This window comes from Strix uralensis, chromosome 3, assembly GCF_047716275.1.
Source record: "Strix uralensis isolate ZFMK-TIS-50842 chromosome 3, bStrUra1, whole genome shotgun sequence".
Classification (NCBI taxonomy): Eukaryota; Metazoa; Chordata; class Aves; order Strigiformes; family Strigidae; genus Strix; species Strix uralensis.
Genome location: NC_133974.1, coordinates 79396943 through 79424424, shown reverse-complemented (window position 1 = coordinate 79424424; position 27482 = coordinate 79396943). Strand labels below are relative to the sequence as shown.

General features: G+C 42.5%; 1 protein-coding gene across 1 annotated transcript in view; it reads left to right on the top strand.

The window, feature by feature from the left end:
• The first annotated feature begins 3070 nt into the window (after positions 1-3070).
• Positions 3071-27482, top strand: part of PDE10A (phosphodiesterase 10A) — a 382017-nt gene continuing 357605 nt past the window's right edge. The window contains exon 1 of the mRNA XM_074863004.1: positions 3071-3529. Coding sequence (XP_074719105.1) covers positions 3439-3529 — 91 coding nt within the window. The 5' untranslated portion in view covers positions 3071-3438. The remainder of the gene's footprint in view (positions 3530-27482) is intronic.

The following is a 27482-nucleotide window of genomic DNA, read 5'->3' as shown; positions in this document are numbered from 1 at the left end:
ATAGGATTGCCCCTAAAGCTTGACATATATATCCAGTTCTGGTCTCTAAATTTTTCAGGGTATCTCTCTGAAGGAAAGGGATGTGCTACTAGGTCCTGAAAAAATCCACAAATCATTCACAAAAATAAACACCTTGCTGAATCAGACTGTGTAAGAAAGCAAGCATCCTCTGCTGATGATTTGAAAATCTCCTCCTTCATTACGCAGCCAAATCTTACCAAAGCCCTGTGTGGGAGATTATTGTAACAGATATATCAAAGGCCATCATGAACGCCAAATTTAACATCCATGTGAGCAAGAGTCTTTATTCCTCCTCTCCCTGCTTGGCACTCCTGGTCGCCGTCTTTCCCTTCTCGCCAAGATAAACTTTGAAAAGAGGAAACACCCGGCACCTTGTGAGTGCTTCCAGCAGACAGCGAACCTGATTCGGGCTTGCAGTGATACCACTTACATCACCAGTATCTAAAATTGTTCCAGCCAAAGAACTGGCTTAATGGTTTGGGCAAGTAGCCACGTTCCGTCTGCGGTCGCCTGGGGGCCGAACACGCCGTGCCCCGGCCTGGCAGGGCGCAGGGGGGAAAATCTGGGCGCTAAGCGTGGGGCTGGGGATGAAGAGAGAGGGCAGAAAGCTGCACTCACGGGGAGCCTCAAAAAGCGGACCCGGCCACGCAAGCCGGTCAGCCCCCCGCGTGGCTCGACGACACAGCGAGGGCCCCCGGGGGGGCCGGGACTCCCGAGGGCCTCCCCCGCCGCCGCCCGTGTCGCCCCCGGCCCCCTCTCCGGCGGGGGGCAAGGCGCGGAGAAAGGGGCTGCTGGGTTTTCTCCCCGCCCGGCTGCGGCCCAGCCTGGAGTCACCGCAGCGGCAGCGCGGACACGCGTGGGCCGGAGCAGCCGGGAGAGGCGCTGCCCTCCCCCGCGGCGGGGCCGGGCGCGCTGCCCGCACCGGGAGCGCGGCGCGGTGCCGGCGAGCGCGGTGCCGCCCGGGAACCGCCTAGGGGGGCGGCGCGGCTCCGCAGCACCGGGCTGTCCTTTGGAGGTCGGCGGCTACGGGAGGGGCGGGGGGCGGCCCCCCCGGCGCCCGCAGGGATCGGCAGCCCCGAGGTGCGGCCACCCCCCCCGCCGCCCCCGCGCCCGGCACCCCCCCACCCCCCTTTCTCCCACCGCCGCTCGGGAGCGCGGCGGCGGTCCCCATATGCGGTCGGAAGCGTGGCAGTGGGAGTGTGACCCCACAGGGAAAGGAGCCGGCTGCTTCGCATCGGCTTTTTTTTTTCCTCTTTTCTTTGTGACCACCTTCCAGTGCTAAAAAAAAAGAAAAAATAAAAAATCGTTGCAGCCTATACACCCAGAAATTGCTACTTAAGAAGATCTAGCGTGTATGGCTATGATCTGGTGCATGGCTCATACACCAGAAACACTTCAGCATGTACCCGAGCCTAAATATATTTGGAAAGATGGGGGGAGGGCACTTTTACCCGGCTTTCATCAATGCCTGCTTGAAGAGAGACAGAAATAATTAAGGGAAAAAAAAAAATCCCTCCCCTCCCCCCACCCGAGCAATCATAATACATTGAAATTTCCCAAAGTCTAGTCAGCTGCAAAAAATAAATGTTTCTGGAGCTAGAGGATCATGTTGCAGAAGCGTGTGACTGCAAGACCTAGATTCCTTTCCCTGCTCCCCCGTCTCTTTCCTTAGGTGTTTTTTAGCGTTATTATTTGTTTTGGGAGGGGAAAAACCATCTTCGCTTCGGTCTCTTGCTAGAGGTCCAGACTGCTTACGTCTGAGCGCCCCTTATCATTTCAGTGAATGGCAATTGCAGCCTTGGTGCTGTTATAGCAATGAAGCTACAGACGTCATTGCCTCCTGTTGGACGTGAGATGTGTCCAAGCATCAGCCCCTTCTGCTTAAGAAAAACTCTTTAACTTCCACGCAGCCGACAGGCAGGCTTTTCTAAGATCCTGTGGACCCAACACTGTATTGAGAGAGTTCTTTTTCTTTATATATACATATGCACACACACAGGTGTGCATGTGTATGTGTGTACGTATGTATATAGAGAGCCAGAAATAGATAAATTAAAGCTGCAGCTATATTGCAAGCTCCTCTAAATTCCTGCTCGTCAGAGTAGCTCTCCGCATCGTTTTGTTAAATACAGCCCGGCGGGAAAGCCATCATCAATCAATTTCGGGTAACAAGGAAGACTTGTTGAACACCTTGTTCTCCAGACCCCGGGAAGATGCTGGGCTGCTGGAGCGTGGAAGAGCCAGGACTGTGCCCTGAACTTCACCCACTTGGCAGCCGCTATTCCTAAACCATTTCCCCTCTCCTCCCCTGCCTCTTTGCCTCCCGGACTGAGAATCTGCTCTTTAAAGTTGATCTGAAGGGGAAAGCAGAGACGAGCTTGTGCATAGTTTGGAGGGTAAGTTGTGTCCTCGTCCCCCCCCCCCCGCCAATAAATACCGCCTGAAATCCACCAGGAAAGGGGGCAGGGGGGCAGGTGGCCGGGTGGGAGGGAGGGGGGCGCGACGGGACTCCCCGGGGGAGCGGCACATCTTGCACCCAGGACTGAAAGGGTTACAGAGGGAGAGAGAGAAAAAAGACCGACCGACCGACCGACTGACCGCGGGGGTACCGACTTCACAGCGGAGTTTGCGAGGTGCGAGTTATTCGTGAATATTCCCCGGCGGCTGCGGAGCCCCGCCGCGCCCGCAGGTGCCGGGCGGGGTGACCGCAGTCCCCGCCGAGCCCCCCCGGGGCCCGCGCCGCGCCCCTGCCCGGCCCCGGCAGCCTCCGGGGAGCCGAGGATCCCCGGCTCCCAGAGCACATGACCCCTGCAGGGAATTTAGCCTCCCTGCACCTGCAGGCTCTTGTCATCCCTCCTCCTCTGCTCCTGGTTTTCTTTTTAATCCTCTCATCCTCCCCCTCTCTGCTCTCCACCCCCCATCCATTCAGCTTTTACCTTTTTTTTTTTTTTCCCCCTTTTCTTTTTTTAACCAGAAGGAATCCCAACAGGGGAAAATAATATCAATCAGGTTCCTCCTTCCTCCCTCCCTCCCTCCCCCCAATAAAAAAAAAAAAAACAAAACACCACCACCCGCTAATATTTGGAAAAAACGACGGAGGACTATTGGCTCTGTCTTTAATTTTCACTCACACACTCAGATGAACGAGCAAGGAAGGGGGAGACCTCAACAGCCCCTTTAGACGTGGGGCTGAATTGATGGGATTGTGATTTGTAGGATTTCTCCACTTAGTCCCTGCCTCCTACTTGCTCTCCAGCCACTCCAAAGTCTCTTCCCCTCTCTTTAAGCAGCGATTTCTTTCAATCTCTCTCTCTCCCTCCCTGTGTCTCTCTCCCTCACACTCTCCCTCTCTCTCCACATACACTCATCTCCCCGGAGAGAGAGAGAGGAGAAACTCAACTCCCCAACACCGACCAGATGTCGAAGAAACGCAAAGCCCTGGAGGGCGGCGGAGCCCGGCTCCCCCCCGAGGACCCCAGAGCCCGCTTTGGGGCCGGCGAGGAGCAAGGTAGGGCGGGGGAGGCCTGCAGGTGGCCGGGCGGTGGGCAGCCGGGAGCCCACCGCAGGGGCGCGTCAGCCTGGCTGGCCTCCCGCAGCCCCCCGCCACTGACACCGGGGTGACTTTGGCGTTTAGGCCAGGCTGCTCCCACCACTGGGCTCGAAACTGCAGGGCTGTTCCCAGCGCACCGACACTGAACTTCTGAGAGGGGGAGGGCTAAGGGGGGCAAGGGGAAGGGGAGAGGTGTGGGAGGGTGGCTGAGGGGGGCGGCGGGTCTGCCGAGCGGTCCAGGCTCCCTTCCCTGCTGCAGTTTGTCACTGGCATGGGCATAGCCACGCTGCCTCATTGATTTGTAGCTCGTGTAAATCTCTGTTTGCAGGGCGCTCCTTGCTTGGGCAGTGAATGAGCTATAGGCACCTAATACATACATCGTGGTTTTGCGTGGGTCCAGTTTCTTTCAGCAAGCCCCCGTCCCTGGTACGATTTCGGTTGCGTCACATTGAGGCTTCAAATGCTGCACTTGCAGCGCACTGTGCATCCAGCTAAAGTTGGTTTTTCCCCAGCCTTGGTGCTTTGCTGTAATTTTCAAGCTCCAAGTATTTGTGGTGAAAACTGCTCAGTACTTTTTGACAAGATAATATCAATGTAGCAGCCGAGTGGTGTAAAATCAGCTATGCACACAAGTGTGAGGGAGTTCTGCAGCCGAATTTCTTCTTGTTGTTCAGCCAGCCCAGGGGGTTCCTTTGCTTTGTGTTTATTTTAACTAAGTGGGCCCAGATGAACCAAGCTGAGCTACAGGGCTCTGGGCTTGTGGCTGTAATGCAGAAAGGAGAGGAAAATACCGGTTGGATTCAGAGCAGTGTTTCAGGCTGTTCTGAATGGCTCTGGAGGCTACGCTGGGAGATGGTGGGTGTGTGGTGGGTTCAGATGATGCTGTGAAAATGTCTCTGTGCGTGCTTGAATTCAGAAATGCGGTGCTTTTGCCTGGGCAGGTGTACACAGAGCAGAGAGGGATGGAATGAGTGTGTTCTCCAACATGGAGTCCGTGGCCCTTTTTGTAAAGGATGTGAAGGATCATAATGTCACAAGTCACCCAGATCATGAAATTCACTCGCCACCATGGATGTTTTTGCTTTTTGCAAGGAAATGTCTCCAGCACAGTGGCTGGTGTGCTCTTCTGGTTTCATTAGAAAGGAGCACTGGTTTTGGGTTTATGTGGTTGTTGGTTTTAAATTGCTTGGCTCTCCCACAAGAAAATAAGATCCATGTTCATATTTTCTTATAATTTCTCTGCCTAAGACCAAGCTGGACATGGGAGGGATGTTTTCAGACCCTGTGAATGACTTTATTTGCATGACAGCATTCAATGTTTTTGCAGTGTGGAATTTTGCTGTTACTAACCTGGAAAATCTTACCTCTTTGTCAGCAATGGAGGAGGTTAAACACAGAAAGGGCATTCAGCATAGACCTGAAAGTTGGCTATAGATTACATGTAATTTTAATTTAAATGTGTGCCAGTAGTGGGTGTAGGAGCACCTTACACATTATTGTCATGCAGTGATGTGTGCTTGGTTGTTTTTTTAATTTTTTTTTTTAACTCCACAATAGTATTTCCTATAACACTTCTGGTTATGTAACAAGAAACAGAAAACAAAATACTTTAAAACAGGATTGTTTTTTCTCGATTTCAGTGTGTACAAAACAAATGAAATGGAAAATAAAAAAATACTTAATAAAGCATTGATGTGTATTTAAAGAGAGTAAATAAGTATCATTTTCCTCGTAAGGGGACACGAGGTATTTTGTAAATCAAACAAGGTATTTTGTAAATCAGACCTGTGCTTGCACCCAGGTAATCCAGGTTTCTGTCATCGTTGACACAGTAAATGACAAAATTAAATTAAAAATGTAGTTTTATTTCTGAGTTCAAATTTATTTTTGTGAACTTTTATGCTGTTTATTTTCTCCCCCCTATTTTACAGGAAGGAATGTAGCTTGTTAATTACATTGTCTGTGACTATGTAACTGTAGAAACCATTAAGTGCAATGTATCTCAATGTTGTAGGGAGTGTATTTTTGTGTGAGATGGTGGATGTGAAGCTTTCTTAAGGTATGAGATGTGCAGGTAATTTTTTAGGATTAATCTGAAGTATTTCCCTATGAAGCACTGTGCTCTTACAGCAGGTTTATTACCTCTGTGGAGAAGGCATACTTGCTAGTTTGGAGGGAGAGTGTGTAATATTTGCCCAGAAGTATGGAAAAGCCATGTAACTCCTGGGTTTTAGCGTTAAAACGTGTGTGCATTGGGAGCAGAGAGGCGGGGAAGGGGAAATGGGCATTAGTAAACGAAGGGAAGAAAAATAGAGAGCTCAGATTTCTGGAGGCTGCCAAATCCTGTGTTCCTGCAGAAGTCGAATGCAGAAGCCCTGCTGTCCTCAGCTAACGAGGTGACTTCTTTCGGTGACAGAAGTGCAAGTGCGTGAGAGCCTGGATCGAGGTCTGCCATCTTAGGTCTCTGTGTCACCTGGTCAGCTGAGGGCATGTGTTGCTAACAGATGAATCTCAGACCCTTTTGAGGGTCTGCACTTCTCTTTTAGATCTTAAGAGAGTGCAGACAAATTCTTAGCTGCTCCAGACTCTGTTGGATATTTGGCCAACTGAAGTGTGCGCTTGCGGAGTTTCATTCAGCTCTTGTTTATCCTCACTTGGCAAAGCTGTGGGTGGACAGACACTATGTAGGCCACGATACAGATTTTTCAAACTTCCCTGGTGTGGTTTTGTTTTTACTCTCTTTCAAAGTATTTTACGAAGGTCTCTGTAATCCATATTGTACCCTTGCCTTTTATTATGGGGTCCGATGCTATATGTTTCAAGCCTCATTGGTGTAGAGAGGAGATAAAGGGATGAGAGTACTCAGCATCTCCCACCTTCTCAGCAGTGAGAGCCTGAACCCGTCTGTCTAATTCAAGGCACTTCACTGCTTCGCCTTATTAAAAGGTGAGCTCCTAAGGCTCATTCCCATAATTTGTGGATACACAGTGGCATTGCTGGGGGCAATTCAGATTTTATGTGAGCTGAATTGCCTCTTGGAGGTGCCCCTTTCTTTCCATTGACTGCACGGAGCCTAGGGTGACGACGTTGGTTTACTTGTACCAGTCTAATGGCAGGAACTCCAGCAAAGCTGATAGGGTCTTAGCAGAGAAACCAGATATGGTCATTCAGTGTGATACCCAGCATGGAGAAGGTGGGATTTGTCTGCTGAAATGCAGCTCTCTGGACTCCCTTTCTAGTCAGGAAGCAGCACACTTCTAGGCAGCAATTCATCTCTTCCTGAAGTGGAAGTCTACATTCAGTCAGCAGAGTCAGATCTGAGAAGTGCTGTTTCTGCCAACTGAATACAAACATCTAGCATGGATGTAGACAACTGTATTTCAGCAGATGACTCCTGCCTTTTGACCAGATCTTTCAGGCTTCAGTGCAAGTCAAATGGCAAAGGTATTTTTCAGCTGCAGTTGAAGCAGAGGTCTTCCCTTCTGGTGATAAACCTTTTGCTCAAAATCATAGCACAAAAAAATTGAAGAAGGATCCTTTTTTTCTGTGAATCACTGTTTTCTATGAATGTGTTGAAAGCCAGTGTGGAAGATGTAAAAATGGAGGGTGTTGGTTTAAAAACAAACAAATAAAATGTGGATGCTTCTCTGGACCAAATGTAACATGATGTTGTGCCTAAATTATTCAGTAATGCTGCTTACAATTATCCAGCAGATCCTGGATATAGTGTAATACAGTATTTTGGAAATTTTCAAGCAGAGATTTTTTGAGCATGATAGATTCAGGGAAGGAAGAGTCTCTAAATTCTCATTGGGCTGCTCTTTCTCTATTTGGATTGCATATGAAGATAAATAAATGCATTTCTTCTTCTACTTCCCCTGTGGTCCAGTTGTTCAGAGTGCTGAATGGTCTCCATTGTCACAAATGTGAGTGATAGTTGAGAGTTTTCTGCATTTTACAAAATTGGTCTCTAAAGAGAGAACTGTTGCAAAACTCTTCCAGAGGCAAAGTTGAACTCCTATCTGCCCAAGAGTAACTTTTAAGACATGATTACTTTCTTTGAATTCAATGGGACTGGCCACATGCATAAAAGTTAATCATCTGCATAAGGAAGTGTTTGCAGGATTTTGAGAGTCTTAGTTATTATTAACCAAAGCCCTCTTGAGGGTCACTTCTACATAAAGGATATTTCCCTAGTAATTACTAGGGGGAGTAGTTTATACTAAACTATTCTCTCTAATACTAGATGACTTGTGTGAGTGCTTAGCATTCATGTTTGTCTTGAACTTTGGTATTAAGTTATTGATTATTATTATATCTTAATGTGGGCTCATCAGGCACAGGAAATCAAGTTCTGTCCTGTTATTCAAGTCTTAGTGATGTAATGGAAATCAGAATTGAACCCAACTTCTGAATTACAGTTTTCCCCCCATACTCGGTCTTCATCAATACAATTAAGTTACAGTCTTTACTCCATTTGTTGTTTTATCATGCAAGTGACTACTGGGATTCCTTTAAGCTCTACACGCTGTTGTTGTTCGTCACGTTTCTCTGATGCAGGTGGAAAAGCAAAGCAGTTCTTTCCTTGTGTGTGCAATTTGAGGCTTCAGTTTCTTCCGTACTTACTTGTGTCCGTCTTCTATGTCCTGACCATTCTGTTCTTTTCACTTAGCTTCTGATCTCTGACACGAGCAAGCCCCTTCTGTCTCTGGATCCCACTCTGGAAGATCTGACTACTTGGAGTTAAGGTGTTTAGTGAGAGAGGCTTATGCATTTGTGAGAGCATGGGAAAGAGAAGGGAATTACTGTACAGCTTGGGTTTTGTGCTGATACTGTAATAGCAGTGAAAAAAGTGATCCTTTTGACTTCGTTTGGAGGAAAAAGTTTGCATCACCAAAAAAAGAAATGCAGCAACAGCTTTTTGAGGGCTTTGTTAATGGAAAAGAAACCGTGCTTTCCAAAGCTGATTAACTCAATGGTTACTGATAGTTTCTTATGTTAGATTTTAATTTTTGATCTCTTTCTCCTGCGACAGTCAAGGATCTGCCTTCCAGATGCTGTGAACGGTAGATGGGGTCTAACTTTTGTTTCACAGGATCAAATTCAACATGCTGAAAAGGAAGACAGTTTTACCAACCCACTTCATTGTATGTGAAGCTGCAAACTGAGAATGCTGGAAAGATGTGAAGCTAAGGAGAATTCAAAATGTTTGGGAAGAGAGAGGGGGGACAAGTTATATATGCTGTGAAATAGTGTAAGTGCTCCCTGGGAAAAAAAAAAATCTACCTCAGGTGTTGTTGCTGACTTGCCTTTCTATCCACTGTATCCATCTTGTAAAGACTGTTGAGAAGCTTTTCGGTTCCCATTTGTTTCAGAAAGGTATGTTAGTGTGTGCCTAGGTATAAGTTTATGAGCCTTGTTTGAAGTAAAATACAAAGGCTAACGCTTGAGCGTTTTGCTGAGTCGGTGTTTCCATATAGGAGAGGACTTTTCTGTCCAGCAATGCAGTACTGCCTAATACAGCTTGGTCTTGAGCTGCTGCTAGCAAGACATGATGAGGTCACTGTCTGCATTCTAGGGGGAAAAAAGCTATCCCAACTGACGTCATGAGGCAGAGCCATAGGGAAAGGAGTGGTATTTTAAGTACTTGACAAAGTTGCTTTGGTTGGAAAGTGTGACTTCGGGTGAATTACTGACTTGGTCTATAAATAAATTTATCCAAATATTTTAAAAAATGGAGATGACTTTTTAATTATTTGTGGGCACTTAGATATTTCAGCTATGCTGGTCATGTAGTGTGTATGGTAATGCTATAAAAATGCCTAGTGAGTCAGGAATTGAAATTTCAGTGAAAAGCAGTGGAGAAGTCTCCTGAGTGACTTTTAAAAATGGAACTTTGGTTAAATAACCAGCCTTTCCAGGAAAAGCATCTCTTGAAGCTTTGTGATAATTATTTGAGACTGCTTTGGGCTCCGTGAAGTGGTAGGATAGTTACCGTGATGATGGTGCTGTAGCCCCATTTCCATCTGGCTGTGAGTATAAGATGTTAGTCCTCTCAGCTGGCCTCAGTCTGTAGATGGTGATACTCCAGCGTACCAGTAAGTGTTAACTCAGGGTAGCATCTGTTGTCAAATGGAGTCAAGTTGTGCAGCTGGCTGCGTCCACACCTGGTGGTCGCTGTCTCCCTACCTAGAGAGTGAATGGGGAGAGAGCGGCTCTGAAAAAGATTTTCAATGGAAACGCCCTCCTGACTGCACAATGAGCCCGAGTGGCCTCCCAGAGCAGACTAGGACTTGTCTTTGGAGAGCCTGGCTCTCACCTGGCCTCAGGTGCTCCCCTGACTTGTAGAGGTGCTGCCTGGTTAATGGAGACCCTGGCCTGACAGAGAAGAAAGGCTCTTGATTTAGGATGCCTTCTAAAACTTTCTGAAAAAGCTAAATAGGGAGGACAGCCGTAAAGGTGAGAGGATTACAAAGGAAGTGAAATTGAAAATGTGAAAACTTTGCAGGTGTCCTTTAATTTCTGGTAGAATGCAAATCTGTGTGAATCTCCTGGGTTTACTAATAGTGTATTGTATTGTTTCTGTTTGTTTTCCTTAGTCACTTTCCTCTTTCTGTAAATACATAAATAAACGAAGCTGCTTCTCTATCCCTGGTCAACCAAGGAATGTGTATCTACCCTTGCTATGAAATGTGTAAGGGAGAATCTGGTCTCCCTGTTATGGTGTCCACATTCACCTGATCACACAGTGTTGGCGGGAGGCTGTGTTATTGATACCACCTTGCCATGGTTTCTGAACATACCTGAGTGCAGTGCTTCTGTATGGGAAAGGAGGAGAGTTGCACAAGCCAAGTGACATGAAAATGCAGATATATTTATTTTTTAAAGGCATTGTGTTGTTAATATTTAAAACCAGAGACTGTAATAACCTTTAACGAAGCACTTGTTTATTAATAAAGTTGCTTTGCGTTTTCACACTGTGGCCTTAAAGTTTTTGTACTATTTGGGCGTAATCCTGTTTTTAAGTTACTAGTGATAATGCAGAAACCTTGGCAACTCAGTGAGCAACAGTTGTGGCTTTATGCTGGAGGAGGAGAAGAGGGGTGCTGTCTGGGTTTGATGGGCTAGAATACAGTCAGTTTACGTGTTTATCACTTCAGTCACAGTGTGATGCCTAATAATGTTGACATTTAAGGTGTGCCCACACGTTGGGCAATTGAGTTTGTGTTCCTAAGCTCATTCTTAGTATATCTGCTAACATGTGGAATGAGCAGCTGTATTTCGGGTGTCAAGCTGTATTAAAGCCATCCACACTGTGTTTTAGTTGAGTACCATATCTCAGCTGAAGGGCAGTTGATAGTAGATGGATTCTTACATTGTTTTTCAGTTAGTGTTGAGCCCAGACATAATACAGAAAAATTAAAAATGAAAACCAGTACAATACAGATCAGAGGTGGCATTGTCATACATGACAGCAATATGAAATGATAATTATACCAAATGAGAGAGGAAACAAAGATAATCCTCAGACTGTACTTGGAAAGCACTGATAGATGTCCAGCCTTCAAGGGAAGGCTTAAGTTTAGAGATGAAGGTAGAAAAATGACAGAGCGAATATGTCGAGGCACCTGGAGAAGGCAACTTCTGCATGAACATAGGCTAAATGTCAGAATGCTGTCTTCAACAATACCCCTTTTTCATAGCATTTTTTATGAAATTGTCTTAATCTTTATGTAGCTGTTAGGTTAGCATAATGAATTAATACCTATGCAAGATAAGCATATTGATTGTTCTGTGCTCTTTGTGACCTTGCCCATGGAAAGTCTGATTTATTTTTTGCTTTTAGTCTTTATTCACCTGCATTATTTTTCTGTCATATTTCCTTTAGCATGGATACAGCCAAGATGGCCTTATGCTGTCTATTATTCAGGCTTTGCAGATGTGCTCTGTATATTGTTAATCACTTTCTAATGTTATGTTTTGTAACTAAGGGTTGCAAATGAGTAAGATCAGATGGTAGGTCTTTGTTTTAACTGCCCATGCAAGTTCTCCAGCTGTCTTTGGGAAAAAATTAAATAAGTGACAGGTGGTTTCAACTTTGTGTGACCTTGCCAGAAATGGGACTAGGCGCACTCATACCTAGAAGCTGTCAAGAAACAACTAAGTGGCCTTCCTCCTGCTTTTCAGCTGTTTTTTGCCATCTATATAAGATTGCATGAGTGCTTCTAGTCTCTTCCAAGGACAAACCAAAAACAGGCTCACAGAGTCACATCGTGGCTTGTCTGGGCAGTGGTAACTAACAGTTGAATGTGCCTCCAGGGCGTGAAGAGTGTCCTCAGTTGTGTGGAGGGAGCTGCAGGCGGTTTTGTCTGGTCTGCCATGCTTCCTCAGCATAAGGAAGGCTTGGCTTCTTATGAAGCTCAGTACCTTCTTGGAAACGCAAGAAACGTGCAGGCCAGTTTTTGCATTGGTTAACTCCAGGCCCTTGCCTTCAGTGTTTTGGGGATGTTGGTGGATTTTTTGTTTTATTTTGTTCTCTTTACAGTATGTGAAGAACTGCAGCAGTTTCTTGCAATGGAACTTCTGATCCCAGGAGATAGTGCTGTGGCCCATGTAGGGTTCTGAGGCAAATCATGTGGATTGCATTGGCTTCTGGTCACGGTACCTGAAACAGGCTATTTCTTAAGAGCCAGGTACTTTTCTGCAGAAGGTCCTATTTGAACGTTGGTCATTAGTGTACTGCTTGTCCTTTAACTTACATAACCTGTTAGTTTCAGACTGTATATGCTTACCTTAGCATGAGGATGTGGTGAAAATAGTTGGTATTTCAGTGCTGTATGCAAGAACCACATGCTGAGATTTAGGCAGGAAGTTGAAGGTGCACATGAGACACAAGCATTTGACTAGATGAAATGCCTACAGTTGGCACATCAACAATGGTAGCATACAGCTCTACAGATTTAAAACTCCACGGGAAGACAACTGTGACTTAGCCACACACCTTCCTCTGCCACATCTGGGGGAGTGAGAGACCCACTGCAGTTAGTCTGCATAGGTAGGGAGAAAGCAGCAGGTAGTCATCTTGTCCTCTCTACTCCATGAAATACAAAGCCACAGTCCTGACTGGTGGTAGCTAGTACTTGCAAAGATACCTAAATGTACACCCCTGCTAATGCTGCACATGCAGCTTTGGAAAAGATTTTAATGAAGATGTGAAGCTGCTAAATCCAAGGAATGAATGGATTATTGCTGGGAAGAGACCGATGTAGTTATATGTATACACATATATGCTGTATAAAACATTTTTATTGGGTTTTGAAGGGCCAAAGCATCTAGCTAATCCTTTATCTAGGCCTTTTCAGCTAATGATGCAAGTGGCTTCTGGTATGCAGCTGCTCACAGGATGCTCTTGACAGATGCCATTCATTCTGGACTGCAGCCTGGGTCTTGGGTGTTCCTGTGATTTTCCTCGGTAGGACTATGTCTTCTTGCCTTCTTGTATTGCTCCCAGGTAAAAGGAGAGTAATTAGGAATAGGCTGTGCCCCACTGGTTTTTAAAGGCAGAAGATGTGTGACACTTAACCTTTTTTTTTTTAATCATTAAAGAATTATAGCAGTCATTTTTGGCCGTGAAACTGCAGAATAAGCACCACTAATCCTAAAGCATTATATATTTTTAATTCGGGATTATAATAGGCTATGAAGGAAGGAGGAAGAAAAAAAATGTAAAGCTTAACATGAAGGAATATTTAATTTTATTCAGGAAACATTTTGGCAAAAATCCCCTGGATCTGCACAGAACCTACAGATTTAAGATGTCTTTGCACAGCCAGAGGCTGAGATCATGGCTGTCTAACTACAGTTGGATATTTTCATATCTGCCAAGTTTAGCCTTAAATAAATAAATGAAAAAAGGTCATGCTTCATGCTTTGTTCAAAATCTTGAAATGGTTCTCACTTAATATTCTAGGGGATAGTGACCTCCCTTTGAAGATACTGTCCTCCTGCTCAAAATCCTGCATGGAACCAAGAAAGTAGCCATTTAAATGAAGCCATGAAATGTCTGAAGGTACTTTCTGGAATCCCTTAAAATGACCCTGGTTCAAGAAATATGCCCTACTTACTGCCAGGAGCGCAGTAAACTCAATCACTGGAAATCTATTAGTTGTGGGCAATTGCAAGCGCGTTACCCAACATTAACCCACAAAAAGGAAAATTAACACAGTTAAGAGTAGTTCTTGCCAGAGAAAGATGAACAAATAGGAGCAGAAGCTGAGTGGGAAGCTTCTAGCAGCAGGAGGGGGGGGACTGTAAAGATCATCTGTTCAGACGTGCTTTTTTACTTCTCCCCCCTCAACTCCCCAGGTGTATCTCTCTCTCATTTTTTTAAAGACACAGATGCAAATATACCTAATAGCTACTGTGAAATCTGTAATAAGGATCAACTAGCCAGAAGGCAGTTTTCAAGGACCACTGTGATCGAGGGTAATGTTTTTACAATGAGGTCATGTCCAAAGGCAGCCTCAGCTGATGGCAAGCCTGTACTTGAGCACTGAATAAGCACCTTGTCTTGCGTGGTCCCTGCTCCAAAGAGCCTGCAATCTAATAAGTCTGGCACACACATACAGGGCTGTATTTTTAAAATTGCTCGTTTTATGGTTTGGGGGTTTGGGTTTTTTTGCTTGTTTCAAGTCATTGAACTCTTCCTTCTTTATCTCCCTCTATTTACTCATCTCTTCTTTTAGTACTCCAGCAAGCCAGTTTTGTGCAAAGTGTTTTTCTTTACCTCACAGAAATACTATCAAGTTCTGTGAAGACAACCATGAGATTGACAGAAGAGAAGCATCAAACAGGGCAGAGAATGTTTTCTGGTAGACCTGCAAAGAGAACAGGAAGGACGGGCGAGGAAGTTCTGTCTGCTTGCTCCTAGCTGCTCCTTTATTTACAGTTTTCTGACACTATTTCCTTTTTCCTTAGAAATGCCCATCTCTGTGATAGCTGCATCTGTGCTCTGCGATAACCTTGCTGTTCAAATGGCAGGATGGAATGGAGCATATATGTGAGAAAAAAATATCCAAAAAGTCAAACAAACTTAGGCAGGATTGGACCAGAATGTTTTGCTTCAGACTTCTAAGCCAAAAATGCTCAGATAAAATGTCTTGCCTTGTTGGGCTGTGTTCATAGCCATGGCAAACCACGTAGCATCTTACGTGGCATTTTGTGACCTTTGAAGTGATGGCCTCTGTTTCCAAATACATGTAGACTGTTCAAGTCTTTGCAGGCTTGTCATGACTCAGCTTGAATGACACCAGTTTATACAAATTAAACCATGAAATAGCTCAGGGTTCATTCTGGTATGGTAAGGTGGTCCTTTGTACTATGTTACCATTTGAGGGTGACTCTTCTTCACTGAGTTTAATATCCCATCTTCTTTCATTGAAACAGAAAGTGAGTATTTTTGAAAGTAATGATATTAGACATATAGAAATTCTTGTTTGATCATCCTTTCTTTTATCTGTTTGAAAATACTTTTTTTAAAAGAAACTAAATGTTCTTAGAATTTTATTCTGCTGTGAAAAGTCTCTCTTACCAAAAAAAAAGAAGGAGAAGGAAAGAGAAGGTCATTCACTCATTAAAACACCTTGCTGGGGTATTTAGAGACACCTTTTGTTTACCATGAGGGAGTATTGCTTTAGGATAGTTGGGGTTTTTTGTTCAGTTTCTGCTGTCCACTGTATCTAGTAGAAAGAAAACAAAACACACCTGGTGATCAGGGAGAGTGGTTTACTGGTGGGTCAGTGGCTTTTGGTTTGGGGGTTTTTGTGTGTCATGCAGGGGAATTTATGAAAAATAATGGGCTTGGGTAAGTGTTGCTGAGGAGGACACTGTGAAGGCTATAGTAGTACAAGTTTATTATAGAGTTTTGGTTGACCAGTGGAGCTTTTTGCTACTGGTTGTGGTGCTAGGTAAAATGGGGAGGGGTTTTGGTATGGCTCTTGGAACACAAATTGAATTTGCTTCCTTACAATAAAGACACAATGAAGATTTTTACACAGATTTATTGAGAATGGAAATCCAGGAAAAGATTCCAAACAGGGAATGCTGTGACTTCATTTTACAGCTCCCTTCACCATATTTCTGGTGTTTCATGTTGGATTATTCCTTTTCAGTTTTTTTCTCTAAAATGATCCTCCAAATTTTCTTGTGGGATGCTATCTGTGCTTTCTTCCTCTCCAGTTGTTTGTGCTTAATTTAGAAAACCTAAATAAGTCCTATGATAATGTATAGACTAATGGTTTTCCTTAACCATTTTCTTCCATCCTCCAGATGTCTCTGGAGTACCGCATGGTACAGAAAGTTCATTTTGAAATGAATGCTGGGCTGGACTATATAAACTCCATAACTACTTGGATGTCAGCTGGAGGAAAAATCATGTCAGGCCATCACTGGAAACTGCTGGCACAGCTCTGTTTTTCAGTAACTTTTAGTTCTCTTAACTTTTCTCATTTTATTTATTAGAAAATAATAAGAGACATTAGGTAACTCCTCATCTACCTTGTATCCTTGCATAAACAGGAATGCCATGCTGGTGCTTGCTGTTAGAAGTGCTATTAAACTGTACAGCTGGTATTGAGGGTTATTAGAATATGTCTGGAGCATGGCATTTGTAAAACTCCAAGTTATTACTGAAGTCCTGCATAAGTTTTTAGTATTTATAATGATATGCCTACACAGTATTAATACCAGGTTAGGCTTGTGGGTTTTTCTGTGGGTTTTGTTGGGGGTTTTTTTGTTTGTTTGTACTTTTTTCTAAGTAGTTTTTTGTTCCTTAACTGTCAAGTTTTGTCTTACAAGGGTCCACTTATTTTTATTTAAATGATGACCAGACATGATGTGACTTATGCTTTCATGACCAGCCTTTCAGCTGAGGTCAGAAGCTACGAACTTCCTCTGCTGTTTCATCAGCTTGGTGAGATTGGTAAAAGCAGATATTCTCTCTCACAATTTGCTAATCACTGAAGAGCACAAAGACAACAGGGCAATGCTGAACAAACCCAAATGTCTCTTTGTGCTGCCTACATGTCATTGTTGTAGTAACCATCTTTGTTCATTTTGCTTTCTTCTGATTTTTCATTGTGGTAAAAACTCTTCTCCTTCCTTGTCCTCTTTCTAAATGTACCCTGCTCTGCTTAGAATTTGCTTTCTAGAGCATGAATGATCACCATCTTGTCAGATCTGGGACTCTGTAAGAAGTGGGGTTAAGAACTGAAGAAGAAAAATCATTTGAGTTTTGGTGTCATCTCCATCTCATTTGCAGACTGAATTCTTCTACTTCTTAGACTGGTTTGTTGCATTTGGGCATTTGTATTTTAAATTAACTTAAGCTTAGGAGTTTGTTTGTCAGGTAGCGGAAGATGAGAAGCACCTACTCCAAAAAAGCTATCTGAATTATCCAGGTGGAGCAGACACAGTAGTAAGTTCAAGGATGTACTGAAAGAATGGCAAAAATGGTTACAAGAGTAGAGTGATATATATATATTTAGTAATAATAAAAATAATTTGCTATACTTGCTAAGTCTGAAACCTCTCTGTGGAAAAGCTGCTTCTTACCCTTTTTTCTCTTACCCCAGAATTCCTCAGCTTAACTATTGGTATTGGTTAACTGCAGGCCAGAACTTCTCTACCTGCCAGAAGAGATACTTTTAGTTGCAAGAATCTGTAGAATTTTTTTTTTAGTCTTTAAGAAGATGGCTGCTACCAGCCTACCAGAACTGTTTTAAAATTGGTAATTTTAGATAATATATTTAGCTTTGTTTTCCGAATCTTAATTATTAAGTGCAATACTTTGACTTTGAGGATAGGTAGGAATAGAATTTTATTTCTGGAATCAATGTTGTCCTTGCTGACATGGGACAGAATATGGTATGTGACATTAAGCCACATCCTTACATAGGGATAATTGTTAAAGTTAGAGGTATTGCATTGCCCAGTACAATTGGGCTCTGCTTAACTACTCTAGAGCAACAAACTGATGCTGCCTGGGAAAGGGAGATTGGGATGAACATTCATCCACTGTTGTCACCCTTGCTTGAGCTGGTGAGGGGCCTACTATGAATATTCCTGATGTGGTGTCTAAGGTGATTGAATTGAATCTCTGGCATGAGACTCTAAGCAACAGATATTGGAAGAAATATTCACTTTTGAATATAGTGTGTAATAAACTTTTAAAATGTTTGCTGAACATGTTTTTCTGTAATAAACTTCTACAACATTTGAATGTCTTCTGTTGTCTTTTCGTGGAAGTTTCATGTTTCAAATACTTTACATGTGTTGTGAGGGTCCTTTTACCACAGGAGGTGAATTATCCAGATTATCTTTATGGTGAGTGGGCTTCTTTAGTAGGAGTTGCAAGCAGCCATGTTCTCTATTTTGAGAGTTCTACCTTCGCATTAGTTTGGGGGGCAATTACTGTTTGAAAGTCTGGCCTTTGAGTTTTCCTAAACTGTTTTTTTCTCATCTGAGGAGGGTTTTTTTGCCTCCAATAGTGGATGGATTGAACAGATGTTTGATATCAAAGTTACTGACTTCTCCTGCTTCTGGTCTAAGTGACAGGCAGTTAGTATAAACAACCCTTTCCCTGTGAAAAATCCTTTGGATTGCTTTGGGGTGGAAGGGAAAAGAGGGATTTGAGGGGGGACAGGATTGTTTTTAAATAAAATGAACGTTTGAGACATATCTTCTGTTGTGTTTACTGGACTATCTCCCAGCACTAGGATCTTCTGGAGGAGGTCTAGCCCCGATTAAAGCACTGAACAGTGGTTGCTTTAAGAGAAGAGATGGCCTGTTGATTTTGTTCCTTTCATGTTTTCATATGTATGTAGGGGTCAAAGAGGTAGGTTCTGTCAGCAGTTCATGGCAGGACAGCATTGGAAAAGAGAAGACCAGATGTTTTTTGACTTATTTTATTTAGGTCTTTCTTATATTCTAAGAAGAGACAGTCTGGGAAATGTTACCTGGTGTTTCCTGCTCACTGAACACCCAAGTGCTAGGTAGGAGGGCCAGCTTCCAACAAAAAGGTTTTCGTAAATTTGTAACAGACAAATGTTTTTTCTGCTTTTTGCTAACAGTATGGCCCACTTACCTGTAGTTTTTAGATTGAAGCTGAAGAGCACACTCGCTCAGCAGCCTTCACAAATGATCTCTCCACCTGTAGCAATCTGCTCCACTGAAGAACTTTCATTCTGGCCTCTTGTGTTGGAAGCGTACACAATTTGTCAATGGAAGCTTTTGGGACATTGCTAGTAATGCAGTGGTGGGTCAGGATTTGGGGATTAGCCACTGTCCAACCATCTTTCATTTGCTGGTACCTTTCTATGGTGAAGCTCCTCTTGAAGATCTGTTTCCTTTCAGGCTTACACACAATTCAAAATGAATGTTTATTACAAACACTTCATAAAGAAGTCCCAGCTAGAGGAGCCCCAACTAGAATATCATGAAATGATATTTCTTTCATTTGCTGGTAATAGTCCTCAAATGATTTTTTTTCACTAATAGTTTTAATAATCCTTGTAATTTACACAGGTTTTCTGTCTCAGTTTCTGCTGGGGCACAGACACTAGCTACAGTTAGGTGAGAGGTGCGGTGTGGTGTGAAATATGAAAGAAGCTTGATATCAAGGAAGAAATGGGATCTCCAAGTTCACTGAGGTCAGGTGGTCACAGAGTAGACAGGTTTCTCTAGCCTGGAGTCTGCTCATGCCACTGCGTATAGCATTTGCTGTATGTGCTGAAGACAGTTCTAGGGACTTTGCTTTCAGCAAAGTCTGATATGCAGAGCTCTCTCAAAAACCTTCTTGAGGTTTTTGCTTGCCTAAAAAATCCCTGTTTTGCAGTGATGTCTAAAGGCTGCTTGCTAGTCCTGCTGGAAATGTATGGTTCCCAGACTTTTGAATGACAGTTTCCCCAGTGAGCTGTTTTTCTTTCACTTGATTAAATGACTTAGTTGCATGCAGAGATTCCCCAACTGTGGCTCCATTTCCCAAAAGAGGGAGGTGGATGCCTTTCCCAAATCTTCCTGGGATCTCACAGTCTTTGCTGTAAGTCGCAGCCCTAGTAGGTGCCATTATCCCAAGTACTGTACAAACAGAAGTCACATAACAGTTCCTTCTGCAAAGAGTTTGCAGATAAACTGATAATAGAGTGAATATTTAGGTAAAGCTAGTTTCTGGATATATCTAAGCCTTTCTTAACATGCACAGTGACTTAACCATCTTGAGAAGAAAGCAACAAAATATCCACTATGAGTTGGCTCCTTTTTAGGAGTGTATATGTTTGGTCCACTCTATGCTAAGCAGAAACTCTGGTTTAATCCTGAATTTGGAGACGTTTCAGTATTTGAGATGCTGAGGTTTATGTTCTGGTTCCATCTCCAGGCAGGAGTTTACACCAATTCTTCAGGACTGGCATAAATTCCCATGTGACAGTGTCACCACCAGTGTTACTCAGGGATCTCTCTGGTACAAATGGTAGATGTGGACTTCTGTTCTGCATCTGGGGAGAGAAGGAAGAGTGGTTTGAAGTGATACTTAACCAGGAGAGGCCTTCCATAGAGTTTAGACACCTTTGTGAGTAATAGCAACCTTCTGCCGTGGTTGTGGGGGTACTGTAACATTTTCTGAAATGCCAAAAGTACTTAAGCCTTGCTTTTGATCCTGATCCTTCGAAGTCCAGCATACTGCCTTCAGCAGCACTTTTGAGATCCCTAACAACAAAATGGTCTTTCTTTTTTCTTCTGTGTTTTGGCCAGCCTGTCTTTTACACATTGGAACCAAAGCTTTTGGGTCTCTTTTAGACCCCTCTGTCCTGAGGCTGTGTTTTGAGGGGTCTGCCCCAAACATTAAAATTGTCACTTCTTCCTTTTTTACTTATGAAAGTAAAGTCAGTTAAGGTTTTGAAGTATAGGTCTCTTTCTTCCTATGATTACTAGGTGTTGTTTTTTTTTTTTTGAGATTGATTCTTTGTGCTCATTTGCCAAACACTCATCAATCAAAGAATAGTGAAGTGTGAAGTTGTTAACAAAGAGGGAAACCGGTGGTGCCCACTGATCTCAGTGGCTAGTTTGTGGTATGCTGCATGTTGCAAAAAACCTCTCAGCCCTGGCTGTGCTGTGTACAACACTGGACTGCTTGAAGCCTGACTGCTGGAAAGCGCAGCAATACAGATCCTCCTTCTGTGGGGCATACGGCAGTGAAAGGAGAAGAGATGGGGTGGAAAACAAATCAGTGTTAGGTAGGGAGCAGCAAAAACAGTGGTCTGTTTGCAAGGAGTGTATTGCTGAAAAGGCTGACTGGGGCATCTGGGGCTGAGATGGGGCATGTTTGGCTGACTTGGGTTGGGTGATTAAATAGTGACAGATGGTTCACATGGTTTTCTAATGCATGAGAAGGTATGAAGCACGTCTGTGTTTGTGTGAGAGAGTGCCAGAGCTCAGAGGATTGATTACGTGCGAGAAGTTTAACGTGTGAGTGCAGTGTTTGTGTGCAAGCATGCAGTCAGGAGTGTTTGTGTCAAAGGGGGTGTGTGTGTGAGAGAACTTGTCTAGCTGGTGTATGTGAGTACACAAGGGAGGTTCTCGATGTTGTAGTAAGAGAGGACCTGAACATATTTGTGTTGGCTGCTAAGTTTTGTTGTTTTTTATTTTTTTTAAAAGCTGATATAACTTGCCTCACTGTAAAACTATAAATGCTGCAAAGATGTATTTCCCTGCTGAAATGTTCTTTCCTGCAAATATTATAAGTTCTTGAAACCTCATTATTTTTAATAAAGCATTCCGTCATAGGACATAAAAATTTCTCATCTGATATTTTGAAGTATGATGAAGCCAAATTTTGCAGTACATACCTAAGTCATAACATATAGAAGACACTTAATTTGTGGTCCATTACAACATTTCAGGTTATGTTATGGCCAAAGGCTGTGACTTAATTTACCCAGAAAGTATTGTAATCACACTGAAATGCACTTCCTGAGCTCTCTTACTGTTTTTTATGGGCTGAATTTTTAATTGTTTTTTTACTATAAGAAAATAGTCGGCTCTGTGCATTTATTGGGCATGATGGAAAAGTATCTGATATTGCTGACCATCTATCAAAAAATTTTGGTTCTATCCAGAATTTTCCAGTAATGTTATGAAGTATAGATGTGTATAGTAGTATTTCATTTAGCTAGTTTACTTAATGGATAAACAAAAATCAAGATTGGACCAATAGTGCTATGGTTTAAAAATCATTGTGGAGAACGATCAGGATTGTACCAAAGCTTTACGACTGCCTCACAGCTGTGCCATTCAATCAGAATACTTTAGAAGAGCAAAAACAAATATATCAAATTTGGACAAACTAAGAGTATGTCTTAGCAAAATCAGTCTGATGTTATTTTATTTTGCTATAGACTTTCTTGTGTGTTTTATCATCCTTTTCAGACCTGCTGTGTTCTTTCCCCTCATTCATGGTCAGCCCATTGAACTCATTCTGGGAAATCTATGCAGTCCCTAAATTCTTTACGTATAAACCAACCTGTGCTTCAGAAATTGTTCTGGGTTTTTTTCCTGTGGTTTGGGTTGTTTTTTTGTTTTTTGTTTTTTTTTTTTCCTTCTTATTATAGGGCAGCCCTTGAGGAATTTGTTCCTCTACAGTCTAAGCTCACAGCAACAAACAAGAAATCTATGAAAAATTTAAACTCCATCCTAGTAGTAAGAGTCTAGTTGCAGACATTAGTCTAGGAGCAGTTGGTTGGGAGTAGGAAACTGAACATTTTTTAAGGATGGCCTCACTTTGGCTCTCAGCTTACTGAACACATTGTAAACTTTTTTATTCTAATATATATATAAATAGCGTGCCAAGAACAGCCAGAGAGAGAGGTGTTGAGCATGAAGTTAGGCTATTCTTTTTTTAACTTATTAGATAGTCTGACACGTTAGGGTAATGTGTTCTGCTGCAGTCATACCGCTCCCCCATCAGCTTTATCCTGCAAAGCAGGGAAAACCCTTCAGTTGGAAACTGCTGGGTTGGAGTTGGGTACTATGGAGAAGTCACCCAGGGGGGGTCCGTAACTTCCACTCTGTGCCGCAGGACTGCCAGGAGCAGTCAACTACTGAAAAGGTTGTATTGTAGTTGAGAGGTAGGAGGAAAGGCCTTGACTATTCAGGGATGAATGAGTTGATGCTGGACAGCTGGTGTAACCCTGCTATCTCAAGTGGTCTCGGATGCTGCCAAAGAACAGGCAAGCAGTTAGTGTGTGGGGAAATAGAATTTGAGGGGCAGCTCCTGCCACCTGTCATCAGGGGATTGATTTGTACTCTGGAGCAGAATGATTGCTTCTGTCTGGTTTGAGTAAATATTCTCACTGTTCACATTTAGCAATTTTGATTGATATTAAACTCTTGATGACCTTGGTGCAACTGCATGGGGAATAAGCTTGTCAAGTTGGTTTGTGTTGGTGGGGGAGGGGAGCAGGAATTAGGAAAAATAAAAGGTTCATTAAAGAAACAATTGCTGCTTTTGATGCTATCACATGGCCATGATTTTGTCAAGGTGTTTCTGCCCTAAAAATTGCACCTTTACTAAAATGTTTCTGCCTTTTGTTCTGTCCTATCACATCACTTGCACTGGGAACAAAATAGCCTAGGTACGAGTGTCTGTTTGTTGAGGCATTCAGCATTTGTCATACTATTTTGTTACAGGTCTACCACAAAGTCCCAGTGAAGCTTCTGTCTTCAGAGTCCTATTTGAAAAGGGGGTGGAAGACACACTGTTACCTTTCCCTAAGCCTTAGCCATTGCTTACTCACTGTCCCTCTGGTAGCCTTTTTATCTTCAGGTTGAGAGAGGCATAGCATCTGGCTTCTTGACAGAAGGTGCAGGTGATCAGAATTGGCCATTATAGAGTCAGTGGGGGTGTTTTGGGTGTGGTCCCAAACCTAACCTGATTTTTAGAAGTGCTGTCTGGTGTTGTGTTGTAAGTCACCACAGAAAGTAACCCCACATTACAAAAAGTGTTCATCTATTAGTTGGGAGCATGTGAATTCAGTGTTGATTATACTGACACAAAGTGTGTTTTAATTGATGAAGACTGAAAGGAGTGCCAAGATTATAAATGGTTTCAAAATTACTCTGATCTTCCGTTTTTAGCTAGGGAGTGAAGGAGAGTCTTCTTGTTTATTGCTCTCAAAATTCACTTGCTATTATCTTTCTGATATCAACTGGCTTCTTCCTGCCTCCCCACACTCAAAAGGAGCAATCTCCAAAGCATGATGGAGGTATTTTTTTCTTTTACTTTGGTGGGTGCTGAAACTCATCTGTGTAGGTGGTGTTTTTTGATTTTTTTAATTTAATTTAATGGAGAACTCTTATTGACTTCTCCAGGGGACTTTGAATCAGACCTTGCTTGCTTGTTTTAAAATATTGCGGAAGGAAGATGTGTATTGCAGAAGTTGTTATTTAAATGTTGAAGGGTGGGTGCGACTGAAACATGCACTGAAACTTTTGGCAATTGTCTTGAAAAAGTCCTGGAATATCTAATGAAATATTAAGCTGTTCCACTGTACACATCCTGTTCCTTTTATTGCTTCCTTATAAACACTTCAGGACTATAGAGTTTATGGAATTTTTACAATTATACATAAGGTTGCTACAACCTTTCTTTTAGAGTTTTGGATCACACTAGTGTCTGTTACTTATGAAAAGCTGCTTTGTCAGGTGATGCCTGGGAAACCTGGGGCTACCCACCTGCTGAGCCACTTGCTTGTTTTGCTGCACGTTCTAACCTAGGCTTTAGCTTGCCTGAGAGCTTGGCTGAAACCCACAGGCAAAGCTGAATCACCTCAGGCTTGATCACATTTAAAATCTTACATTGATGCTAAACTGAATTTTTATCTAGGCTTTTTGACATGATTCAGCCCCCAAGCTTTAAAGCAAGTAAGAACCCATGTGAACCTGACACGATGATGTTTCCATGTATCTGTGTGAATTTGTAGTGTGTACTTGTCATATACTGCAAGCCTTCCTAGGACATGGGAGGTGTCAAAGAAGTGTTCTCATTTTACTCTTTCAGTGTAAAGTTACTTTGACCTTTAATTGCTAAATTGTTCTGCTTGCATCCATGCTATCGGAAAGACAAACATAACTGGTAGAGGATAAACTGGTTTTCTGTCTTCTTTCCCTTGTTTTCAGTTCATTGTGTCATCACTAGTATGGAAAATTTTAGGTTGTTTTGTACCTTTTCATTGTTTCTTTTCTCTGGCTTACAAGCTCTCTGACCATGTTTAGTTACTATGCTGTGATTAGTGGCATGTGGCCTGGGAGAGTTAGGTGATACCTCATTTGAGTAATGTTTATAGTGTTTTCTGTTAGAAAATGGATGCTTTGTAGGGGCCTGACTTGTCTCCCTTCTCCCTTTAGAAAGTGTGTAAGTTTTTATTCGCTAAGTTTTTAAGAGTAAATTTTTAAAGTCGGACATCTAAAGGTTTTATCCCACTTACTCTGGGATTCTCTGCTGTAGCATTGTCCTCCTTCATGTATCTGAAGATATGCTAAAGTTCTGGTGCAGATCTGAATTTCTGCAAAATTTGTGTGAGAGAGTGGGGACTTGGTCTGAAAATCACCAGAACTTTTACTGAATGGCTCTGTGTCTCCATTTCACTCTCTTGAGTCTGTGCCTTCCAGGTGCTTTCAATGTTTTATTATTTATATGTCAGCAGTGCTTACAAGCTGTGGTCATGAATGTCAATATGCAGTTGGACTTTATGCAGATTGGTTTTGACCCTGGTTTTTCTCCTTAAAAATACCTATAAATCCTTATTTAAAAACATTTAAGAAAACTGAAGTCCTCTTAACTCAAAGTATTTTCTTACGTTCTGAAATGCCTTCCTAGGCTGAAACTGGTCTTTCTGTCTGTGTTTTTGATAAATGGCAGTTGTATTTACTTAGCTATTGCTCAATAGTGTTACCTATTTTTCATATGTCTGATAAATGAGGTTCTTCATCACTTTTATGTTCCAAAGCTTGATAAAACAAATATTTTCACTCTCAAATTGAGCCAATTCTTTTAGTCACAATCAGGACTAGTAAAATTTGCTGAAGTAAAACAATAATGACTTTGATTTCAAGTTATATCACAAACTGGAGAGCAGGTACTGGGATCTTGCTAATGTTTAGCCAGTAGAAGTTATAAGGAAGTCCTAAACTGGATTTTCTATTCATCTATGAGATTACGATGGAAAAAGTTTTGAATAACCAAGTCAGACAAAAGGCAATTTCATACACACCTCCTCTCCTCTTTTTCTTTTTTTTCCACAATTATGGCTAACTGGTGTTTTGTTTTAGTTTTTTCCTTGGGGAGAATGGGGACTTACAGAATAACATAATACATGATGATTTTACTGTAGTTACAATGAATCAATTCAAGCTTTCAAAACTTCAGTCATGCAAAATAGGATGGCATTTCAGGATAAGACACAAAATAAAGTATGAGAGCTGTCAGCACAAAGTACTAGAAACAATACAGGGAAAAAAATATATTCCCCAGAATGTGGGATTAAAGCTGACTTCCTGAACATGCTTGAGGATATTCGTAAGACTACAACTAATTCAGAATTATAGGAGCCTGCACCTGCAGTTCTTGATCTGGCCTTGTTATAGGAAAAGTGTGGTCAAACGTCCTTTAAAACCAGATGTCTTACACATATTCTTACATAGGAAACAATATTTCATAGTTCCCAGTTCAAAAGAAAAATAAGATCTGACAGTATTGGGTATGTGTCAATATAGAAATATTAATGCTCTAAAATAAAACCCAGACTCTGAAATCTTTGTGCTTACACTGAGTAATTTCCTATTTTACAATTAGCCAACAGAATGCCTCTGGAGTAAAGACTAGTACTTACTGAGAATAAGCATGTGTGTGTTGGTCTCTGTTAATTGTAGAAGAAAATTTCTATATTTGCATATCTGAAATGTTAAAAGTTCCAATAGTGGCTCTGAAACAGCAGTCAAATGTAAAATCTTGGGTTTGATGGTTTTGTCATAGACTTGTATAGGATCGGCTTTTCTCCTTAACCAGTGCAGACTGGTTGTGAACCTAATAAAAGTTAACAGTTCAGTTAAGTTTTGATTCAGATTGTTATTGTCCCAGAAACTTACAACTAAAAGATACTTAGGACATGCTCTTTCTTAGTGCTGGATATCATGCTCAGTATATAAACTGTGGGGAGTTGCCCCGGAGGTGCAGATCACTGCTCGGGGATCAGTCAGCAGGTGGTGAGCAGTTGCATTGTGCATCGCTTGTCTTTGAGTTTTATTTCTCTTTTTGTTATCTTCCTTTTCATTCCTATTGTTATTATTCGTACTACATTTTATTTCAATTATTAAACTGTTCTTATCTCAATCCATGAGTTTTTTTTTCTTTCTGATTCTCCTCCCCATCCCACTAGGGCAGGGGGGAGGAGAGAATGAAGGAGTGGCTGCATGGTGCTTAGTTGCCAGTTGGGGTTAAACCATAACACCAAGTCAGAACAGGGCATGAGCACTTGTCTTTGAGTACATTCCACTGCTGTGGCGGGGAAGTAGTTACAGAGAGAGGCTGGTTTCTAAACTACCAAATAGTTTGCCTTGAGAGAGGTAGAGCTTGGCTTGGGGCCGTTTCTCATGTGGAAACATGTTTGTCAGTTATCTCTGTGTCCTTCCACTCCCCTCTCCTCTCGCTCAGGGATGTATAGAGTGACTTCACAGCAGTCAGGGCTGGTAGGAAGACCTGTGAGATAGTTTCATAGACTTTGTGCATGGTGAAACCAGGATCGTCTTTTCAGAATGTACTTGCTCCCATCCTGGCATGCCCAACAAAACCCATCCTTGTTTC